At 38.9% G+C, this 19,064-nt stretch overlaps 2 protein-coding genes across 5 annotated transcripts; one reads left to right on the forward strand and one right to left on the reverse strand.

Moving 5' to 3' along the window:
• The first annotated feature begins 1,763 nt into the window (after positions 1-1,763).
• On the forward strand, positions 1,764-12,224 carry slc25a18 (solute carrier family 25 member 18). 2 transcript variants are annotated; one of them, XM_027998881.1, is made up of 10 exons: positions 1,764-1,907; positions 2,688-2,929; positions 4,051-4,173; positions 6,741-6,796; positions 6,958-7,048; positions 7,605-7,720; positions 7,807-7,978; positions 8,786-8,958; positions 9,964-10,039; positions 10,188-12,224. In XM_027998881.1, exons 2-10 carry the CDS (start codon positions 2,910-2,912, stop codon positions 10,327-10,329), a joined length of 969 nt encoding a protein of 322 aa, XP_027854682.1. In that variant the 5' UTR covers positions 1,764-1,907; positions 2,688-2,909; the 3' UTR covers positions 10,330-12,224. The 2 variants fall into 2 exon arrangements, with proteins under 2 accessions (XP_027854682.1, XP_027854692.1); XM_027998891.1 differs by having other exon boundaries at positions 2,692-2,929.
• Positions 11,319-18,311, reverse strand: atp6v1e1a (ATPase H+ transporting V1 subunit E1a). 3 transcript variants are annotated; one of them, XM_027998914.1, is made up of 10 exons: positions 18,056-18,299; positions 15,814-15,879; positions 15,631-15,740; positions 15,485-15,551; positions 14,568-14,657; positions 13,928-13,996; positions 13,740-13,834; positions 13,495-13,582; positions 12,465-12,557; positions 11,319-11,684 (listed from the first exon to the last, which is right to left on the reverse strand). In XM_027998914.1, the coding sequence occupies exons 1-9, from the start codon at positions 18,086-18,088 to the stop codon at positions 12,495-12,497; spliced, it is 681 nt and encodes a 226-aa protein (XP_027854715.1). In that variant the 5' UTR covers positions 18,089-18,299; the 3' UTR covers positions 11,319-11,684; positions 12,465-12,494. The 3 variants fall into 3 exon arrangements, with proteins under 3 accessions (XP_027854715.1, XP_027854722.1, XP_027854707.1); XM_027998921.1 differs by lacking the exon at positions 11,319-11,684 and having other exon boundaries at positions 12,220-12,557; positions 15,491-15,551; positions 18,056-18,311; XM_027998906.1 differs by lacking the exon at positions 11,319-11,684 and having other exon boundaries at positions 12,220-12,557; positions 18,056-18,295.
• Between the last annotated feature and the right edge of the window lie 753 nt (positions 18,312-19,064).

The following is a 19,064-nucleotide window of genomic DNA, read 5'->3' on the forward strand; positions in this document are numbered from 1 at the left end:
TATAAATAATAATAATTCTGAGCTTCCTGACCAACTGACAGCAGAGAGTTAGGGTGGGAAAACATACATCCACTGCCCTCAGCCTTAGTACTGGTTCTCCACAGGGCTGTGTGCTGAGCCCCCTGCTCTATTGTCTGTACACATACGACTGCACCTCTGCCCACCACAGCAACACCATCATCAAGTTTGCTGATGACACCACAGTGGTGGGGCTCATCTCAGGAGGCGACGAGTCCGCCTACAGGGGAGAGGTGGAGCGGCTGTTGCAGTGGTGCAGGGAGAACAATCTGCTCCTCAACAACTCAAAGACAAAAGAACTCATAATAGATTACAGGAGGAATAAAACGGACATTACACCACTAACCATTGGGGGAAAATGTGTGGAGAGGGTAGCTGATTTCCGTTTCCTGGGGGTCCACATTGAGCAGGGCCTCACATGGAACATGAACACCTTGGAGCTGATAAAAAAGGCCCAGCAAAGACTGAACTTCCTGAGGGTTCTCAGGAGGAACAGCATCAAGGAGAAGCTACTGGTGTCCTTCTACAAGTGCTCCATAGAGAGCATACTGACCTACTGTATCTGCGTCTGGTATAACAGCAGCACTACGGCTCAAAGGAAAGCTCTCCAAAGGGTTGTGAATACAGCCCAAAAAATCATTGGCTGCCCTCTCCCCTCACTGGAGGACCTGCACAGCGACCGCTGTCTAAGAAAAGCACAACACATCACAAAGGACACTTCTCACCCCGGACCTTCTCTGTTCACACTGCTGCCTTCAGGCAGAAGATACAGAGCAACCAGAACCAGAACCAACCGTCTCAGAGACAGTTTCTACTCGATAGCAATAACAAAACTAAATGCAATCAAAAACAACCATTAATCATCATAAATGATGGATGTGAGAATGTGGCTGTTCTTACTTTTTTTTTCTGCCAGTTGTTTGTTGATTCTTGCGTTGTGTGTGAATTGTGAGACAGTTATTTTTTGTTTTTGGGCATATGCACCGACTGATGGCACCCTTTGAATTTTGTTGTTCTTGTGACAATGACAATAAAGATTTATCTATCTATCTAGATAGAAATAAATAATTAAAATATACAAACTAAGAACATAAAAATAAAACTGGATGCTCTGAGTTAAATTTTTTGGCTGTTTTTTATTTTATTTTATTTTATATGTCACATGTTGCATCCATTCAGTCGTGTAGGGTTGGCCAGTCCTGATAACCAATAACTTTTCTGATTCTGACCGAAAACAGGAGAAGTTTGATCTAATTTAACTTCAGACAAAAAGAGAAAAATTAATATATTTAAGCTTCTGGTTCCATCTGTGTATTTTTATGTTTGGGTAAACTTTTGTACTTTGAACTTTTGTTCCCTAATAAAAATAAAATAGGAGCGCACGTTTGGTCCCAATTGGAAGTCTGTGAACATTGTGGCATTCGGTGGGTCTGTGTGGATATTATGTAACGGCAGGAGAGTTGCACAGTGAGCTCATTAGTGATGGAAAACCTCCATTGTTGGAGCTCAGCTTGTGCAGTTACATTTCTAGATGAAATACACACAGAGGTCCAATTATTGACATCAGTCTCTGCATGTCTGTACACCACAGCTTCTGTTGGGATGTGTTAGTGTAGAGCCGGTAGCTGTGACACACACACACACACACACACACACACACACACACACATGTACCCCCCCACACACACACGCACACAGAGAGAGAGATGGGGGGAAAGAGAAGGAGGGAGAGAGAGAGAGGGAGGGACTTCGGCTGCAGGACAATGCTGGTGTTTGTGCAGCGGCCCCTGAGTGGTGGCTGGCTTTCTCACATCGCTCTCGCTTGACTACCAGTTGCTGAGCTGAAAGGAAAGCGGACATCTTCATCCTGATGAACTGACAGAGGAAAGGTAAGATTTTTTCCCTGAACGTTGTCTCACTGCTGTGCATTTAGGATTCTCTAGTGCAGTTTTTTGTGGGAGCTGGATGTTGGCTTGGTTGAGGCACCCTTGTCTGTGTTTTGGCAGAGTCACTACTGTGTGTGTGAAAGGAAAGTTTCACTGAAAGAGGCTCAGTTAAAGGCTCCACTGGAAAAGACTGAGTTCAGCAGAGAACAATGATTATTATGGTAGTAAAGTTCCTGAAAGAGGAGGTGGCAGAGGCGTTGGGAGGTGATGCAAAGTGCTTGTGTTACTAAGGGATAGAGCGAAGGTTTACGGCGGTAAAAATAGACAGAATGGAAGTGGAAGGATTAAGAGAGGGAGATTAATGAGTGTGAAGGGAAAATAGAAATCAGAGAAACAGATGAAGATAAGAAAACAGGAGCAGATGCTTACTGTCTGCCACGCATTTATTTCTCAAAAAAAGTCTTAAAAACTAACAAAACATGTCCGACTGTTTGTTTAAACCTTTATTTACATGTCCTGGTTGGTTATTTGTTTTAGAAAGTGCAGTTAAATGACAGCGACACACCTTCCATTGCAGCTCTGCCCTCCTTCCCAGCTGACAGATTAGAGACACTAAAGATACTAAAGTTTGACAGGATTTGCAACTGAAGTCGTATGAATGAGTTTCAGAAAGCATAAAAACCTGACGGTACAAACCTGCAGGTAATTAACGGCAGGGCTTTGCAGAACAATAAGTGTGTGTTTTATGTAATCCATGTGACTGATTGTGTTTTGTGCGCCCAGACAGAGAGAGAGAGGTCTGAAGTTGTGGCCAGCTTTTCTGCACCTCAAACCAAATTCAACATCCAGCTGTGGAGCAGCATAAAGGAGGGCGTCCACCCAGACTGCATTTCTCAGCTGAATAAATCAGCTGGGACGGGATTATAGCAGGTGAGAGCTGAAGAAACACCTGGAGGACGACAGGAGGAGCGTTGGAGCTGGGCAAAGAGCCCCGAAACCACCAACATGGGAGACAAGAAGGTCAGGTAAGAAGCTGTCTGCTTTACTCACCTTAGGACAAAGTCCCACAGTGTTTTCTGCAGAAATATACCAAAATATAGTTTATTTTTTCTCAACAATTACAAACTCTATTTCAAAAATCTTGGTACCAAAATAAAGCAAACACGTAGGAAACTCCACCAGAAGTCACCATCACAGCAGCTGCTATAGTTCCAAAGAAATGAGGATGAAATATTAAATCATTTGGATTTTTTGCATTGTACAGTATGTAAACCTTTTAGAAATAGCATAAAAACAGTACAAACGTCTGGAAACCATACCTGTGCAAACACTGATGCAGCTGCGCTAAACTGAAGCAGATTTACAGACGTAGTAGAAAGAAAAGCGTTGGCCTTTTTATCCAACAAAACTGGGGGTTTCATGTGATTTTCTTATCACACTTAATTCAAATTCAAAAATATTTTATTGATCCCAAAGAAAGGGATTCTGTTGTGGCTCATATTAATTCAAATTATTCAAACAGTTATTGCAGATAGTGATGGCTGTTGGCAGGAAAGCTCTTGTGTTGTGATTTATTACAGCAAAGAAATAAACTTCTTTTTACATGTTTAAATTTGTTTTTATTTTTTTCTTAAATATCCACATTTATTTTTTATCCAATTATAAAAGAACACTAAAAACTATTATGTCTGACTCCAATTCAAGTGTATTTTTTAAGAATCCAAAGTAAAGAATAAAAGGAGAAAAATTATAACTAATTTTGGCAAATTTTACTGAAAATAAATTAGAACCAACAAAATATGTACTTTTTTGGCACTACCGGAGCTCCACACGATGTCTTTTGATGAAAGTTACTGATGTCTGTCAGGCAACCCATAAGTGCTTCCTGCTCAACTCAAATGCTCAAAAGGTTTTTATCAGCTTCTAGCCAAAAACCTGTCGTTTCCATGGATACCGAATGTGTTTATGTTCAACTGAGGGAGATGAACCAATGAGTGAAGGGAAAAAGTTAAAATCTGCCCCTGGAACTGGCGGCGTGGCCAGTCTTAATGTTTATACTTTGGATGGTGCCGTCCAAGTTTTTATTTCATTTCTGCATCTGTGTGCGTGTGTGTGTGTGTGTGTGTGTGTGGTTGATCCCTTTCAGTCTCCCTGCTAAGCTGATTAACGGGGGCGTGGCGGGCCTGGTTGGTGTCACATGTGTGTTTCCTATTGACCTGGCGAAGACCCGCCTACAGAACCAGCAGGGCGTCCAGGTCTACAAGGGAATGTGAGTGGGATTTCCTCCGCAGCCGTAATCTGCTCCTGTAACTGATCCGCCCAAACAGACGGAGATGGGTCGCCTGCTTTTACCCAACGGGATGATTTAGTCATTCATTTAACACAAGTCCTGATGTTAAAACAGATCTCTCTTCCTCCAAACATTAACAATATCTGAGCTACATCTCCTCAAAATGATGCCAGACACTTGTGTAAGTTTATAATCAAGCTTTAATTAATTATCAATGTGGATGCCTTTCTGGTAAAGAGGCAAACATGCAAAATACTTTGTACGTTTTGAATTTACAGTGATTTATCCATCGTTTTAAATATTTCACGCTAAGTTTAGTTTTTGTCTAGTTTATTGTGAAGCAGGAAAAAATCAGAGTATAACTTCAGCATTTTCAGTTTAAAAAAGAAACATTTTTGGTCCTCTGGTAGTGATGTTTGTAAAGTTATTCAGTCAAGCATGAACTGATGATTTAGGTTACTTAACCCATCATAAGAGCAATAAAATTAGGGATGAATTTGTCAAAGTCATATTTTCACCATATGATTAATTCATTTATTTATAAAAGATATAAAACTGAATATTCGATCACTAAGCTAAATATTTAGCTTAGTGTGAAGCTAAGGATTTAGCTACTAAATCCAGGACAATCCTGGAGTAAAAATCTGTTAGACGCTGCAGAAGAGCTGAGACTCGGGTTTAGGTTCCCCTTCCAGCAGGACGACCACCCTGAGCAAACAGCCAGAGACATTATGGGACGGTTTGAACCAAAGCAGATGTATGGGTTAAAATGGCCTAGTTAAAGTCCAAGCGTATATCAAATGAGAATCTGTGGAAACTCCTGAAAATTCTTTTAAATCCAGTCTTACTGAGCTTGAGATGTTCCTTCTTCTGTAATAATTCTGTGTTCACAAACACATTTCTGTTTTTATTTCCCAACAAATGTATTTTTCACTGATTTGATTCTGAACTGATTTGATTGTGAATCTGAAGAATGTGTAAACCAATCCTCCGTCTGCAGCGGTTAAAGCTGGTGGAGGTCAGTTTCTTCTGTGGGCTCTGCTACAAATACATGATTACATTCAGGAATTTACTTTGGCAGCAAACCAACAGGTAAATTAGGACAAAACTGTGACTTTTAAATTTAAATCTATTTACGAAAATGTAATAATTTTTTCCCAAACTTCCTGGTTTTGTTTAGTTGTCATGGTGACTGAAACCACATCTATTTAATGACTTATACTCTAAAGCAGTGGTTCTCAAACTTTTTTCAGTGATGTACCCCCTTAAAAATATATTTTTAGTCAAGTACCCCCTGACATGGGCAAAACATTTTTGGAATTAAAAAGGGGTACAGTGCTGTAAAATCACTGTCTGATTTATTAAAGCCAAACAACTTATATCAGTGAACCTGACAAATACATCCATATTGCAAACATTGCATGGTTAAACAAAAAAGAAAAACAGAAGACGGTGACCACCAGGAAGGTATAAAACCAGTCAAACCGTTTTATTTTAAAGGATATTGAAACTAAATACTGAATATAAAATTCAGTGCATGAACACACATTTATATTTTATCGAACTTTTTACAAAATAATTTTTCCCAAGACTTATTATGAGGAGCCTACTGATTTTTTAAAGATATTTTGAAAAGCTTCACGTACCCCCTGCAGTACCTCCACGTACCCCCAGGGGTACACGTACCCCCATTTGAGAACCACTGCTCTAAAGTATGAACTCAAATCTGCTTATATTTGCTGTATTAAAACTTGGCTAAATACAGGAAGTGTTTTCAAATGAAGACTGACCCAAATCCTAAAGAACAGATTAAATAAATGTATTCAGTTTTCTTCAGTTTAGCCCAAAATAATAACTGGACGTCTTTCATTTAAAACAATCCAAAAACTATTTGAAGCTACAATCCTGTTTCTGCAAAAAACAAAAAAATCTTATTTGCTTAATCAAATAGTTCATGCTTGTTTTATTGTTGAGTAGGTAAAAATTCACAATATTTTTTGATGATTGCACTTTTTAAAAATGATATTTTGAGTTGACAATTATGGCTCACATGACAAAAAGTTTGGAAATCTCTGAGGTTTGTGTTGAAGTTTCAAAGGGAAGCTGCTCTAAACTTGGTCAAATCTGTGTTTTTATGATGATATTAAGCTCAGATTATTTCATATTCTCTGATATTATCAGAGGTAAAGATGAGTAGAGAGATAGAAAAGCAGACTCTGTGCTGTCCTTAAGCAGCACAGAGACCCAGAGGTTTGATCAGCTCACATCTGCTGGCCGGGCGTGGCCGTCCTGTTTGTGCTCCGCAGCCTGTGGGTTTCCTGTGACTCATACATGGAAAATATCTGGGATAACTTCTCTGCAACACAGTTAGACACCATTTTCACAACTTCTTCACTTCAAAACAGCCAGGATTGCTTGAAAGCTACCCATAAACCCAAATATATCAGTATTTATGAAGGACTAAGATTGCTAATTCACCCCTTTGCAGAATATATTGTAAAATAAAGTGATGAGAAATTTAATGGCTGTTTTTTGTTGTTCTAAAGGTTTGACTGTCTGGCAAAGACGGTGCGAGCCGAGGGTTATTTCGGATGCTACCGAGGTATCTAATCCACAAAACTACGATGTTGTTGTCCTGCAGAGCTTAAATCTTTTTACGTTGATAACCGGTGAACCATCTGTGCTCTGTGGTGACACCCTAAGCTGCTTTTTAGGTCGGTTTCTATTTGTGGAGACAAACGTTAGCCTGTTTGTTGTTTCCAGGAGCAGCCGTAAACCTCACACTAGTTACACCAGAAAAAGCCATCAAACTGGCCGCCAACGACGTCTTCAGACAAAAACTTTCAAAGGACGGGTAATTTATCTTCTCCTCGTCATTTGATGCATCAACACTGAAACGTTTGAAGGGAATTAATCAGATCAGTTAGCAGGACCTGGAGAAACTGCAAATTTCTAAATGTTGCTTGCAAATTTTTTAATTATGTAAATCTATTTCTGTGGAAGCCCAATTCCACCATGAAAGACAAATAAAAGGAAGTCATAATTACTAGAATAAAACTCATAAGAAGAACTTTTATTCTTGTAATTAGAACTTTAAACTAATTAAAGTTGTGACTTTTATTCTCATACTGATTAATTCTATTCACACAATAAAGACTTTAAAACTGGTCATTGTATATTTTATTCTCATAATTACAACTTTAAAACTCTGAATTTTGACTTTTATTCTCATATATAACTTTTATTCTTGGAATTATGACTTTAAAACTCATAATTATGACTTCCTGATGGTCTGTTGTTTTTTTCTTTCATGGCAGAAATGGGCTTCCATACTTAATGCATGCAGGTTTTGTGTAATTACCAGTCTAAGTGATGTACTAGGAATGTGGTAACCCACTGCTTTGCCCCAGGCATTTGGCCCTGTGGGGGGAGGTCCTGGCGGGGTGCGGGGCAGGGACCTGCCAGGTGGTCGTCACCACTCCCATGGAGATGCTCAAGATCCAGCTGCAGGACGCAGGACGGCTGGGTGAGGCTTTCAGGATTTTCCCAGAATCTGAGGAATCGGAGCCCAGGAGTCTCTGCTCCCTGACCTCGGGTGTTTTCTGTTTCCAGCCGCACAGCGACCCGTGGCGGCTCCGACCCAGGCGGCTGCGGCTCCCGGTCCGGCGCCGTCGCTCGTGGCCCCGGCAGCGCGGCGGCCCTCGGCGACCGGCATCACGGCGAACCTGCTGAAGACCCGGGGCCTGGCCGGCCTCTACCGGGGCGCCGGCGCGACCTTGATGAGGTCAGAGAAAACACCTGCAACGAAACGCTGAGGAAAAGTTTTCACACCCTCACAGATTTCTGCTGCTGTTGCTTCGTTGTCGCACAAAAAAACTGTAAAAATCTGTAAATCTGTTCTTTTAAAGCAAAGTTTACATTTACAGGTTTGTGCAAAATTATTCATATCCCTGCAGATTTAGGTTTAGAATAATCTTCTAAATCAGAGGTCTCCAACATGGGGGTCGCAACACATTGGGGGTCGCAGAGGGACTGGAGAGGGGTCGTAACTGTGAGATTTCTGATTTAGAAATAGTTATGCATTTATTTTGTAAATTCAAAGAATTGTCTTTAAATACATGAAACCAACACATAACACACATCTAAAATGACATGAAATGATGAATTTCAGTCAGAAATTAAGCAACAGTCTCTTCATTATGTTAAAAGTTCTGTTTTTATGCAAAATAAAACAGTTTATGACAGTGTCATTAGACTTTTGAATTCAAACTTATGTTTAAAAAAAACACAAAATAAAGAAGCTGTGAATTACTCTCAAATAATGTAATAAATATCTATAAGCAAATTATATTTCTTATTGTATTTTTTTTCAAACTATTATTCTCTGAGCATCATACAGCTCTGTTGTTACTAATCCAGTTCCTCACTATCTAACTCTGACTGGAATATTCTCTGACTGATCAACCAATCAATACAGATCAATGGAGTCCTGCAGCTATGTCTGCTTGTTACGCTGCTGAACTGGTTCATCTCTCAACTCTCCATCTTCTCCATCGTTTTTTTTCCCAACTTTTCTAATGTTTCTTTGCAGGGATGTACCTTTCTCTATGATCTACTTCCCTCTGTTTGCCAACCTTAACGCTCTGGGCCGGGAGAGCGCAGGCGGCCAGGCGGACGTTCAGGCCCAGGCGCCGTTCTGGCAGTCCTTCGTGGCCGGCTGCGCCGCTGGCTCGGTGGCAGCAGTGGCCGTCACGCCGCTGGACGGTGAGCAACTTTACGCTTCAGTATGCTACATGGACACATATAGAGCATTACAACTTTAAAGCATTTTAATAGGATTTTATCACAAACCAGGTGTGAAAAAGCACATGACAGAAAGTGAAAGGAAAATTATGTTATAGATGAAAATCTGAAAAGTACAGTGAGTATCCATCCCTCGAGTCAAACTTGTACATTTTAATCACTTAAGTACATTAATTACTTGCCTATGTAATTAATTACATATATTTTATTAATGGCATTTCTTTACATAAGAAGGTTCAGACCGGAACTCTTATATTCGAGAGTTTCTGGTACGTCCGTAAATCTGACGCACCAGCTAAATCCTCCAACAGCGATGGACAGCGAAGCTGCTTCTGCTGGACCACTGGGGTTCATTTCTGGTTCTAAACTGAACAGATGGGAAACATTATTGTTGTGTTCAAGGAGTTAGCCTATCAGCAAAGCTCCTCAAGCCGAAAATAGCATCTCAATGCTAAACATGCAGCAGTTAATGCTAATGTCCATGAATGATCAGGACTTCCTGAAACCCTGGAAAACACTTTGCTCCAATCTGATGGTTGAAGAACCTAAACACCAGATTAAAAACTATAAATATCTTTGTTGTTGAGCTCATTTAGCTATTTATTCAATAATTTAGCAGTAAAAACGTTTTCAGTTTAAAATGTTGCTTACTTTGTCTATGTTTAGTTTTGAAAATGTTCATTGTGATTAATTACAAACCCTTAGATTCAAAATGAAAAATACTTTATTGATCCCAAAGGGATATTAACTAAGTTGATTCAAAACTGTAATCAAGTTTCACCATTAATTTTGTGTATCTGTTTACAGATTTTGCATTTTTAGAGACATTTTGTCCATTCTTCTTTGGAAACAGGTCAAGCTCAGTCAGACTGGATGGAGAGCGTCAATGAAGATCAATTTATAGATCTGTAGATTTTTATACTGCAGATAATATAAAACAGAGATTTTTCCTTTAAATGTTCACAGTGATAAAGACTCGTCTGCAGACCCTGCAAAAAGGCGAAGGGGAAGACTCCTACAGAGGAATTGTTGATTGCACAAGGTAAGACTGCAGAGCAAAGAGCTTCACGACTCCTTCCTGCTTCTCTCTTAAAACGGAAGTGACAGTTTCAACAAATATGTAATAAAAATCTATGTTCTCATAAGTTATACACTGCAGCTTTAAGTCGTCCTTTCTATGAATCTTCCAGACGCATCATGAGGCGGGAAGGACCGTCGGCGTTCCTGAAGGGCGCGGCATGCCGGGCATTAGTCATCGCTCCCCTTTTCGGCATCGCGCAGGGCGTCTACTTCCTCGGGGTCGGGGAGGCGGTTCTGGGTTTACTGGGATAACAGCGACTGGCAGCGGTGAAGGAGAACACAAAGGAGGAGAATCCCAGCTTCATTCTCCAGAAAAATTGAGTTTCTCTGGTTTCACCGCCTGGCAGCGAAGTTCTGATGGGTAAACACAGTCCGGATTAACTAACCCGAGTCCAGGTGTTCCCTTCACCTGAGGGAGGTTTCTCCCGCTGGCTGTAAAGAAAGAACTGCTGGATATTTTTACAGCTGATAAACTAAAATGCCTGACAGTATGAGCGTTTGAATTTCAGGAAGTGACCCATTTATTTCATATCTGAAACGACCTGATGCTTAAAGCAGCAGCGCCATTACGCATTCCTCCCACTCCTTCCTGTAGGTCACAGTTGTAATCTGGCCTTCTGCTGGACTGGGAGCCAATCTCTATAAGGTCATTTGTTAATCTGATGGTAATTCCTTTAATCCCTGTAATAGCGTACATTTCAATTTACAACACAGCTCACTTCCTGTTAAAAGGCCACAGGTTAGACTGCAGGACAACGCGCCGCCTTCCAGGGTTTTCACTTTCAATTTAAATAATAATAAAGATAAATTTCCCTCCTTATTTATGGTTTGCTTCAAATAATATGCGCACAACAACAAAGGACAATGCAATCAACGCCTTATCGATCCTGTTAGTTTTAAACTTTACATCTTATAAGATGTTAAAGGATTTTGTTTTTAAAGTGGGATTCTGTACAGAAAATAAAGCAAGTCACTATCTAACCTTAGGACTTTGAAGCTAAAAGCTAATCTGTGGAGTCACAGGTAATTTATGCCATGATGAAACATTTCCAGCATCAGTGCAGTTCTCAAAACCTTCACCTAGCTGGACAACTGGTGCCAAAAAATTCATAAAACAATTCAACCTGTTTTTTTTCTCACCGACATTAAATCTGAATATTTTTTTGTTTTAGGTCAGTTAGGATTACCAACATTATTTTTCTTTTTGCTAAATGTCAGAATAAGGAGATAAAACCAATTACTTTAACAAATAAAGCTGTTTAATTTGGAATGGAAACAGAGCTGCTGTCATCATCCACTTCAAAATAAGAGCATGAATATAAACATTAGTCAACTGAAAGTTTACAAACAACAACCAAATAAATGAACATTTAAAATTTATCCAGAAAGCACTAAACAAAACTAGCTTCATCCAGTTCTGAAAGATCAACTCACAACATTTCAGTTTAAATGAAGGAAAACCAGAGGACGCATTTTAAGGCAGCACCTCAAACGCTCTGCTTCCTTGTTAGACATCAAAAGAAATCAGGAAAAATGTCAGGAAAAAAATTGTGTTTCCACATATCTGGTTCATTGTTGGTCCAACTTCCTGGTGTCTGAAGGTTCTCCTGTTCAAACAAGTATAATCAGCAAAGAAATTGGATGGTAAATATTAAAAATATGCCTTATTTTTCTATCAGATAGCAAATAAAATGTCATTTTGTTAATCCTAACAGATAGAAAACAGGGAAAGTTTACACAGATTAAGTGTCTTTTTACATAAATACCTGGTTTTTACTGTAACGCAAACATGACTTAACCTGAATTAACTCCATTCCATCAAAGTGAAGATACTGACTGCTTGTTACATCTCAACAAAACCCCACTTTAAAACTACCCCATTAGCTGGAAATGGTAATATTTTGCTAGAATTCAAATTTAGACAGGACAGTTTTAAATATTAGACAGAAGCCTGGTAGTAAGGCTCCTCGTCTTACCAACCGCCAATACTTAAAGCCACAAGGTGGCGCCAAGAGGTCGTTTTGTTTTTACATTTTAAAACCAGACAGATGTTTCCATAGCATACTACCTTTGTCCTGTTTTGTAGAGAGAAAATAGATGAAGAAAACGGTTTACACACTGTAAATAAAGAGATCCAACATGTTAAACTGCCTCCAATTTATTTCTTTTGGCTGTTAAGCATCAAATAAAGATAAAAATATTTTCCAACAATATCAGCAGCAGATTTCACGGTTTATGCATCACGTGTCTGCAGATCTCTTTGCGTGAGGTAAGGAGGAAATAAGAGCTACTGCTGGGCTACGTTTAAGTCCAGACGTTTTCTGAAAACACTGATCAGAGTTTATGAAAACTTGAATTGCTCTCCTGCGAGGAAGGTCAGGGGTCACCTTGACGTTTCCAGCGAAGTTCTCCTCAAATTAATCCAAGAATTTGCGGTTGGGGTTGGAACCGAATAACATCTCTCTGATTTCAGGCATCATCTGGAAGGAGAGGGTGTCGCCGTTTCCCACGGCAGAGAGTCAGAAACCAGAGAAAACACTTCAGTTTCTCTTTGTGCTTCAGTAACTGCATCTAACCAACATCATGTGCAAAACACTAATACCAAACAATGAATCAGACACTTAACTCAGAGTATCAGGTTCAGACTAAGAAAAACATAATGTTAATAAAATAAAGATCAGAAAAAAGTTGTAAAATTACAAGTAAAAATGTTTTGAGAAGAAAAATGCTGATAGATTTGTTAAGGTCTGATGTGATTAACTCAGCAAGTCTGCGGTTCTTCCTTCAAAACAGAGAAATTGTTTCAAAATCCTGCAGCTAATATTTTAATGTTAAAGTACCAAAATATAACTTCACAAGATGCTCAACATTTCTCTTTTTTAAAATTATTTTTGTGTAGGAGTTTGCATAAAATTACTACGTTATTCTCCCCAAATTATGATTTTCTTCTGATTACTTTTCATGTTACCAAGACTTTATTCTTGTATTATTATTCCGATTATATTATGACTTTGTTGTCATTTAATTGCTACTTTATTCTACTATGAGTTTTTCCTTGTGTTATTGTGACAGTATTTTTATCATTTAAAAATTAATTTCTTAGCCTGGTTAATATTCCGTCATATATATTCTTCGAAGTTTCTAAAGTGAACGTTTCCAAAACTGTTCGACTTCATCCAGGCTTCACAATATTTTCAACTTATTTTAGAAACATTTTGCAGCTTTTGGGCCAAACAGGAACCGGGTTTCAACCCAAAATGAACAAACATTTCAAAACGCAACAACCTGAAAATGTTCCAAGTTTTCAGGTTTTTCTTACTGATAGTTATGCTGCCCCCTGCAGACACATAACAGGAACTGCATGCAATGATTTTACAAAGTAATCCAAATTTCTGCACTTTGTGTAACGTATTATACCTGCTGTGCTACCAGATCCAGTCTGCTCTCCAGGGTGTTGGAAACCTTAATCTTTCCATTACTGTTGTAGATTTCAACGCCGCCGCAGCTGCAGAAACGCAGGACAGATTTACTTTAACCAAACTCATCTGCAGCAGCCTCTGGTCCGCTGGTCCAGAGGCTGCAGGTTTCAAATCTGCTTCTGAACAGCTGAATTACATGAGGAGATAATTTAATTAAAACTGTGATGGATTTCACCATCTTACATGTCTGATGGAAGGAAGTGGTCCTGGTCAACCCGGACAGTTATGTTGCTCTTCAACGTCTCCTTGTAGATAGAGATGTTCTTATTAACTGCAGCCTGCCGAGTCATAGCACACAGCTTTATTTCACCAACCCAAACCGTTATCATGGAACGATTTGGGTTTTTGGTGAAGCAGAAAAGCTAAATGACCTGAACCACGTCAACATCCTGCTGCCGACAGCGGATGGTGACTTTAGGCTCCAGCAGCTGGTAAAACCCCTAAAATGTAGAAATAAATTTAAAAAACACCTTTCAAAAAAAACTAGAAAATGTTTTGGCAGTGGTGGGAACACTTATGCTAATCTGCTAATAGCCAAGCTAACTTTTTGCTTAGCGCTTTAGCTAACTTCAAAAAGGTTTAGCACACTTAACTTCCTATAAATTAGTTTTCCTGGATAAATTCTAAGTTGCTAATTTATTTGGCTGTTTAGCAAACATTCAGTTGAATAAAGTTCAACATCTGTGTTGATGGATACATATTGTAAGACAGAATCACACTAAAAAACACCAGTGGTATTATTTTAGAAAAAGTCTTGTTTTTCTTTATTTTAAAATCTACAAACAGAAATAAAATTTGGTTCTTTAAAAATAACAACATTTCTGCTATCAAAAAATTTACTTCCCTTTTTTTAACAGTCTTGAAGCATTTACAGCCTGGACTGAAGGTTGTAGACGCCTTTAGCATTAGCAGAACCAATGTTTAAGATTAGCGTTTAAGGTTAGCGCTGCTAACTTTTTTATCTAGGGTCCACTGTTCTTGGCGAAGCTTTTCTTATTATTGTCAGCTTACCTGAAGCACCAGACCCTCCAGCAGCTTGGCGTACCTGTCCGGGTCTTTGACGATGTCGGCGATTCTTTTTCGAGCCTCATTCAGCAGATCCTGAGCATGAACACAAGTTGAAGGTTTTCAGACGCGCTTATCGGCAAATATTGTAACTCAAGCGCTCCTGCACAGGGTTTTGGTGTGAATCCGTTTCTGCATCGGTGTAGTACAGTTGTTCTGATTTGCCGTGAGGTAAGCTCAAACGCAAACAGTTAGGTCACACAACGATGGTGTTGAGAAGTAATTATGGATGAAATCGGGTCACTCAAAAGAAAAACTAAAGATATCGGTGGAAAGAAAACATTGGCAGAAAAGTCAGACCTGCTGAGAGTACTGATGTGTCCTTCACTAGAAATTTGATTCTTTTGAACAGCTTCTATTGCTCTACTCGCACTTATTGTTATTTTTATTTAATTAAAAGTGATTTAATCAGCAAATAAATACAATTGATAAAAATGGGTGTCTAATTTTTATATTTAATAGTACAGAAGGTTTTTGTTTCTGCCAAAGCAACTCAAGTCTATTTTTATTTTACTATATTTCTACATTACAAATAGCCCTAAAATGTTATTAATGCAGAAAAGAGGATTTCTCTTTAGATTTCCATGTGTTTGACGGAACTGAATCCACACTTTCAGAATCTGCAAATAACTGAAAACGCTCCCGACTTAATATTTGCAAAGGTGATTGGCTGTGTGACAAAACAGCATCAGCCTTCTCATTAGGATGAACAAAGAACACAACAATAAGTGAGTTAAGATAATAATTTAATTTCAGGCTGCATATATTAAGATGTTGTGTTATTGCGGGGCAATTTAAGGCTAGCTGAGTTTCTGTTAAATGGATTAAATGGCCCTCAGCCTGAAAAGGTTTTAGGATCTGACCGTCACCATGTCGTCTCGGGCCATCAGCACCTTCAGCCTGGCTTGGTTCTTCAGTTGGGACATCTGGCTGGGGAGAGACGATTCCTGATAAGAACATCGCTCTGACCTCCAGGAGCCAGATTAGAACATAAACCTTAAAAACTCACATTTTCTTATGTTGTTCAATCTGCTTCTCCTTCTTCTCGTAATAATCCATGATTTTCACCCGGTGGGTTTGCACCAGGCGGCCTTTCTCGATGTTAAACTCTTCTTCTCCCTGAAAGCAAACATCCCGGTCCGTTACGGGTCGCTGTGATGGAAGTGGTCGGCCTGAGCTGAACGTCCGTTACCTTCGCTAAGATCTCCTCGACTCGCTCGTTGGCCTCCTGCTCGATGAAGGCCACCATGTGTTTGATCTGCCGCCACAAGACACAAAACAGCTGAAACTCACACAAAGGTTTAACCTCAAGTCTGAATCTTTCATTTTATTCCAGTGTTAGTCGAGTTAATTGAAAACTATCAACGAAATAAGCAACATATTCAATTCAAAAATGCTATTTTTTTCTGCTAAATTATTGAATAAATAGACATAAGAGCTGAACAACTGAAATATTTATAATGTTTAATCTGTTGTTCAGGTTTTTCAACCATCAAATTGAAGCAAAGTGTTTTAAATCCATTCAAGTCCTGATCATTCATGGAGTTTCTTTGGAAATGTGGACATTAGCATTAGCTTCTTCATGTTTAGCATTGAGATGCTGTTTTAGCCTAGCACAGTTTCGCTGATAGGCTAAATCCTTTTAGCACAACTTGAACACAACAACAGTGTTTTCTAGTTTCAGATGAGTTTAGAAGCAGAAATCAGCCGACAGAAGCAGCGTCCATTGCTGCTGTTAGCGGATGTAGCCCTGCGTCAGATTTATGATGTACCAGAAACACGTAGCGTTAAAATTTCTTAATAAGTTAAGGATCTGTCTAATTAATTTACCTAAATTAATGCATTAAATCCTGGCCAAAGTTAAGTTTATTTTATTTGTATTTCCATGCACATCCTGCTCCAGATGGAAACAGGGCGAATAAAAATGTCCTCCAATCTGTTCTCACCCTGCAGAAAGTGAGAAAAAAAGATTTGAAAAATAGCAGAGTCTGAATTTTTCTTTCCAACTCGAACATTTACTGAATGAACTGGAAAATGCAGCATAGGATGACTGTTTCCTCTGGATTTCCCTCAGAAACAGCAGGTCTAACGTCATCAGAGAGGAATAAAGTCAAAGAATCAGACTGGAGGAAAAGTTAATCTTACTGGTCTGGAACCAGGAAGCTGCTCCTCTCTGGGGTTGTCATCATTTAAAACACATGTCAGAGAATTTCCTTTTCTGCATTCTTTCAGTATCTTTGTGTTCAAACTGATCCCTGACCCATCCGAGTATTTATCCTGAAGACACGACTCTGGTTTATACAGTAAGTCTGAGGTGTTGAGCGTGAAAAGGAACGGTGAGAGTACCGTGCCCTGTGGTGCTCCTACGGCGAAGAAAACTCAGGTAAAGTGATGTAGTTGTTGTTTCATTCTTAACGACCTTCTCACCTTCTAAAACCTTTCTTGTTGCTTTGATCAAATGGCACCAAAAATAAAAACAGGCACAGAGAGCCTGAATGCATCGTCTGGAAATGATTAGTCAGCGTTTATTGCAGTTTTTTGGGATCTTCATATTGGATATTGTGATGACAATAAATTTGCAAAGCATAGACCTCATGTGATGTCACACTTCCGGGAACTTTGTAGCTGACAGCCATCTTGGTAGGCAGCCGCAACTAACTGTAATGAGAGTTGATATGGAGTTGCTATAAGAACTCCATATAAAACAGTTGTTATAGTTGTTATATCAACTAGTTCTAGCTGGTTCTAATTTATAAACAATATGAGAACATTACGACTATTACACATTACAATTTTTGAGTACTCTACCAATCCCTGTATAATACGAAAATAAGTATCAGTGATACTTACTGTAATACTCACTGTCAAACTAGTAAAATTAGCTTAGCTAATGTAGCTTTTATCTGCAAGCTAAGGCAGACATGCAGCCTACCAAGATGGCGGTTCTTAGGGAACTAGTAGCTTTTCTATGATCTGAGGTCATATTGAAATTGATTATTGGCTAATTATAATTTTTTTCTTTAAAGTATTTTAAGTATTTTTTTCCCATTTTGTCCCATTTCAGTCGGACTTTCTGCATTCACTCATATCTTCTTCTCTCTCCAATAAACCTTTAACTTGTCAACAGGTTGGTTTATGTGACTCTAAACCTACCAGTGACTGTACAGAAATATAAATACAAACAAAACGCGGATTATTTTGATTATTAATATTGGACAATTATGATTTAACATAACTGTACTGTTTATGGATGAAAATGTAACTTGTAGCATTCAAGTGTCCACATCCATGTAAACAAGTCCTGATAAATAAAACAAAAACTTTCAGAAAAACTGGAAACGGTGCAGACAGCTGTCAGATTCTTACGGTGATCTGTTATGTTGCAGGATGTTTGTGGAGTAAAACACATTTAAAATGGGCCGTTTCATCCTCACCTGTTTCTGGACGTCGGCGTCGGTAAGCGCCATGTCTCTCCTGTTTTTTGGTCAATTTTGAGCCTAAAAAAATATTCACGACCAACTTCTTTACAGCAGAGAAGGAGGCACCGTTACGAGCCCAACTAACTTTTCTCCTCGAGTTTACGACACTGGACTTCCGGTCAAACTTTTTAAATTTGGCAACACAAGTAGAACGCGTTTATGCCCTTGTTTTAATTAAGGATTTATCATATATTTTCCCCCTTAAAGTTTTACATGTTTTCCTTTTAGAGCAACACAAACATCTTTTTTTCAGCAAACTCTCCTAAAAACTAGTTGGAGGGCGTGGCCTTCATAGAATAGAGCGTTAACCTGACGGCCATATTGGGAGTGGCATCTTTGCTGAGTTCTGCAAAAATACAGTTATGCTGCGTTCCATTTACCTCGGAAGTCAGAATTTGGTACCTTTCCAGTTAAAAAAAGTCGAAATTTCAACATGGTAGCACCTATAGATCTCTTCCGAGCACAATTTTAAGCTTTACTTTCCTTATATAGACACCTCTTTTAATTTGTTTAGTTTAGAGTCGCAGGAACTTTCTTGTTAGATTTATTTTAGACGCACTCTTACATGTGTCTGGTAAAACACCTTTCCACCACATCTTACTACTGTTGATGCGAGGAGCAGCCATTTTGAAAAGGGAAAAGCCTTACAAGTCATAATTGTAGGTGGTCGGAGGTGCTCCCAGTTTCCCACTGGGAAATCCGACTTTGGTCCACTTCATTTTTCAGAGACCTTTTTAGGTTATGTACAACTGAAATGCAGCAATTATATGAAGCTAAATTGGGGACATAACGTTTGCAAAATAAAAAAAAATACAACATTTTTAAAAAATAGCAAACAATCTTTGAAATTGAAAATTTATCACACAATAGATAATTTAGCAGATCATCTGTTAAATCATCAGTAACAGATGATTTTAAAAATCCAATATCCAGTGATATAACTAATTACAACTGAATTCCTTAC

This window comes from Xiphophorus couchianus, chromosome 2, assembly GCF_001444195.1.
Source record: "Xiphophorus couchianus chromosome 2, X_couchianus-1.0, whole genome shotgun sequence".
Classification (NCBI taxonomy): Eukaryota; Metazoa; Chordata; class Actinopteri; order Cyprinodontiformes; family Poeciliidae; genus Xiphophorus; species Xiphophorus couchianus.

Excerpts from the sequence above, each read along its gene's own strand:
- slc25a18 (XM_027998881.1), top strand. The coding sequence starts at position 2,910 with ATGGGAGACAAGAAGGTCAG. Across the intron at positions 4,174-6,740 it reads GTCCAGGTCTACAAGGGAAT|GTTTGACTGTCTGGCAAAGA; the intron begins GTGAGTGGGATT and ends GTTGTTCTAAAG. Across the intron at positions 7,049-7,604 it reads CAAAAACTTTCAAAGGACGG|GCATTTGGCCCTGTGGGGGG; the intron begins GTAATTTATCTT and ends GCTTTGCCCCAG.
- atp6v1e1a (XM_027998914.1), bottom strand. The coding sequence starts at position 18,088 with ATGGCGCTTACCGACGCCGACGTCCAGAAACAG. Across the intron at positions 15,552-15,630 it reads ATTGAACAACATAAGAAAAT|CCAGATGTCCCAACTGAAGA; the intron begins GTGAGTTTTTAA and ends GTCTCTCCCCAG. Across the intron at positions 12,558-13,494 it reads TGGATCTGGTAGCACAGCAG|ATGATGCCTGAAATCAGAGA; the intron begins GTATAATACGTT and ends CTCTCCTTCCAG.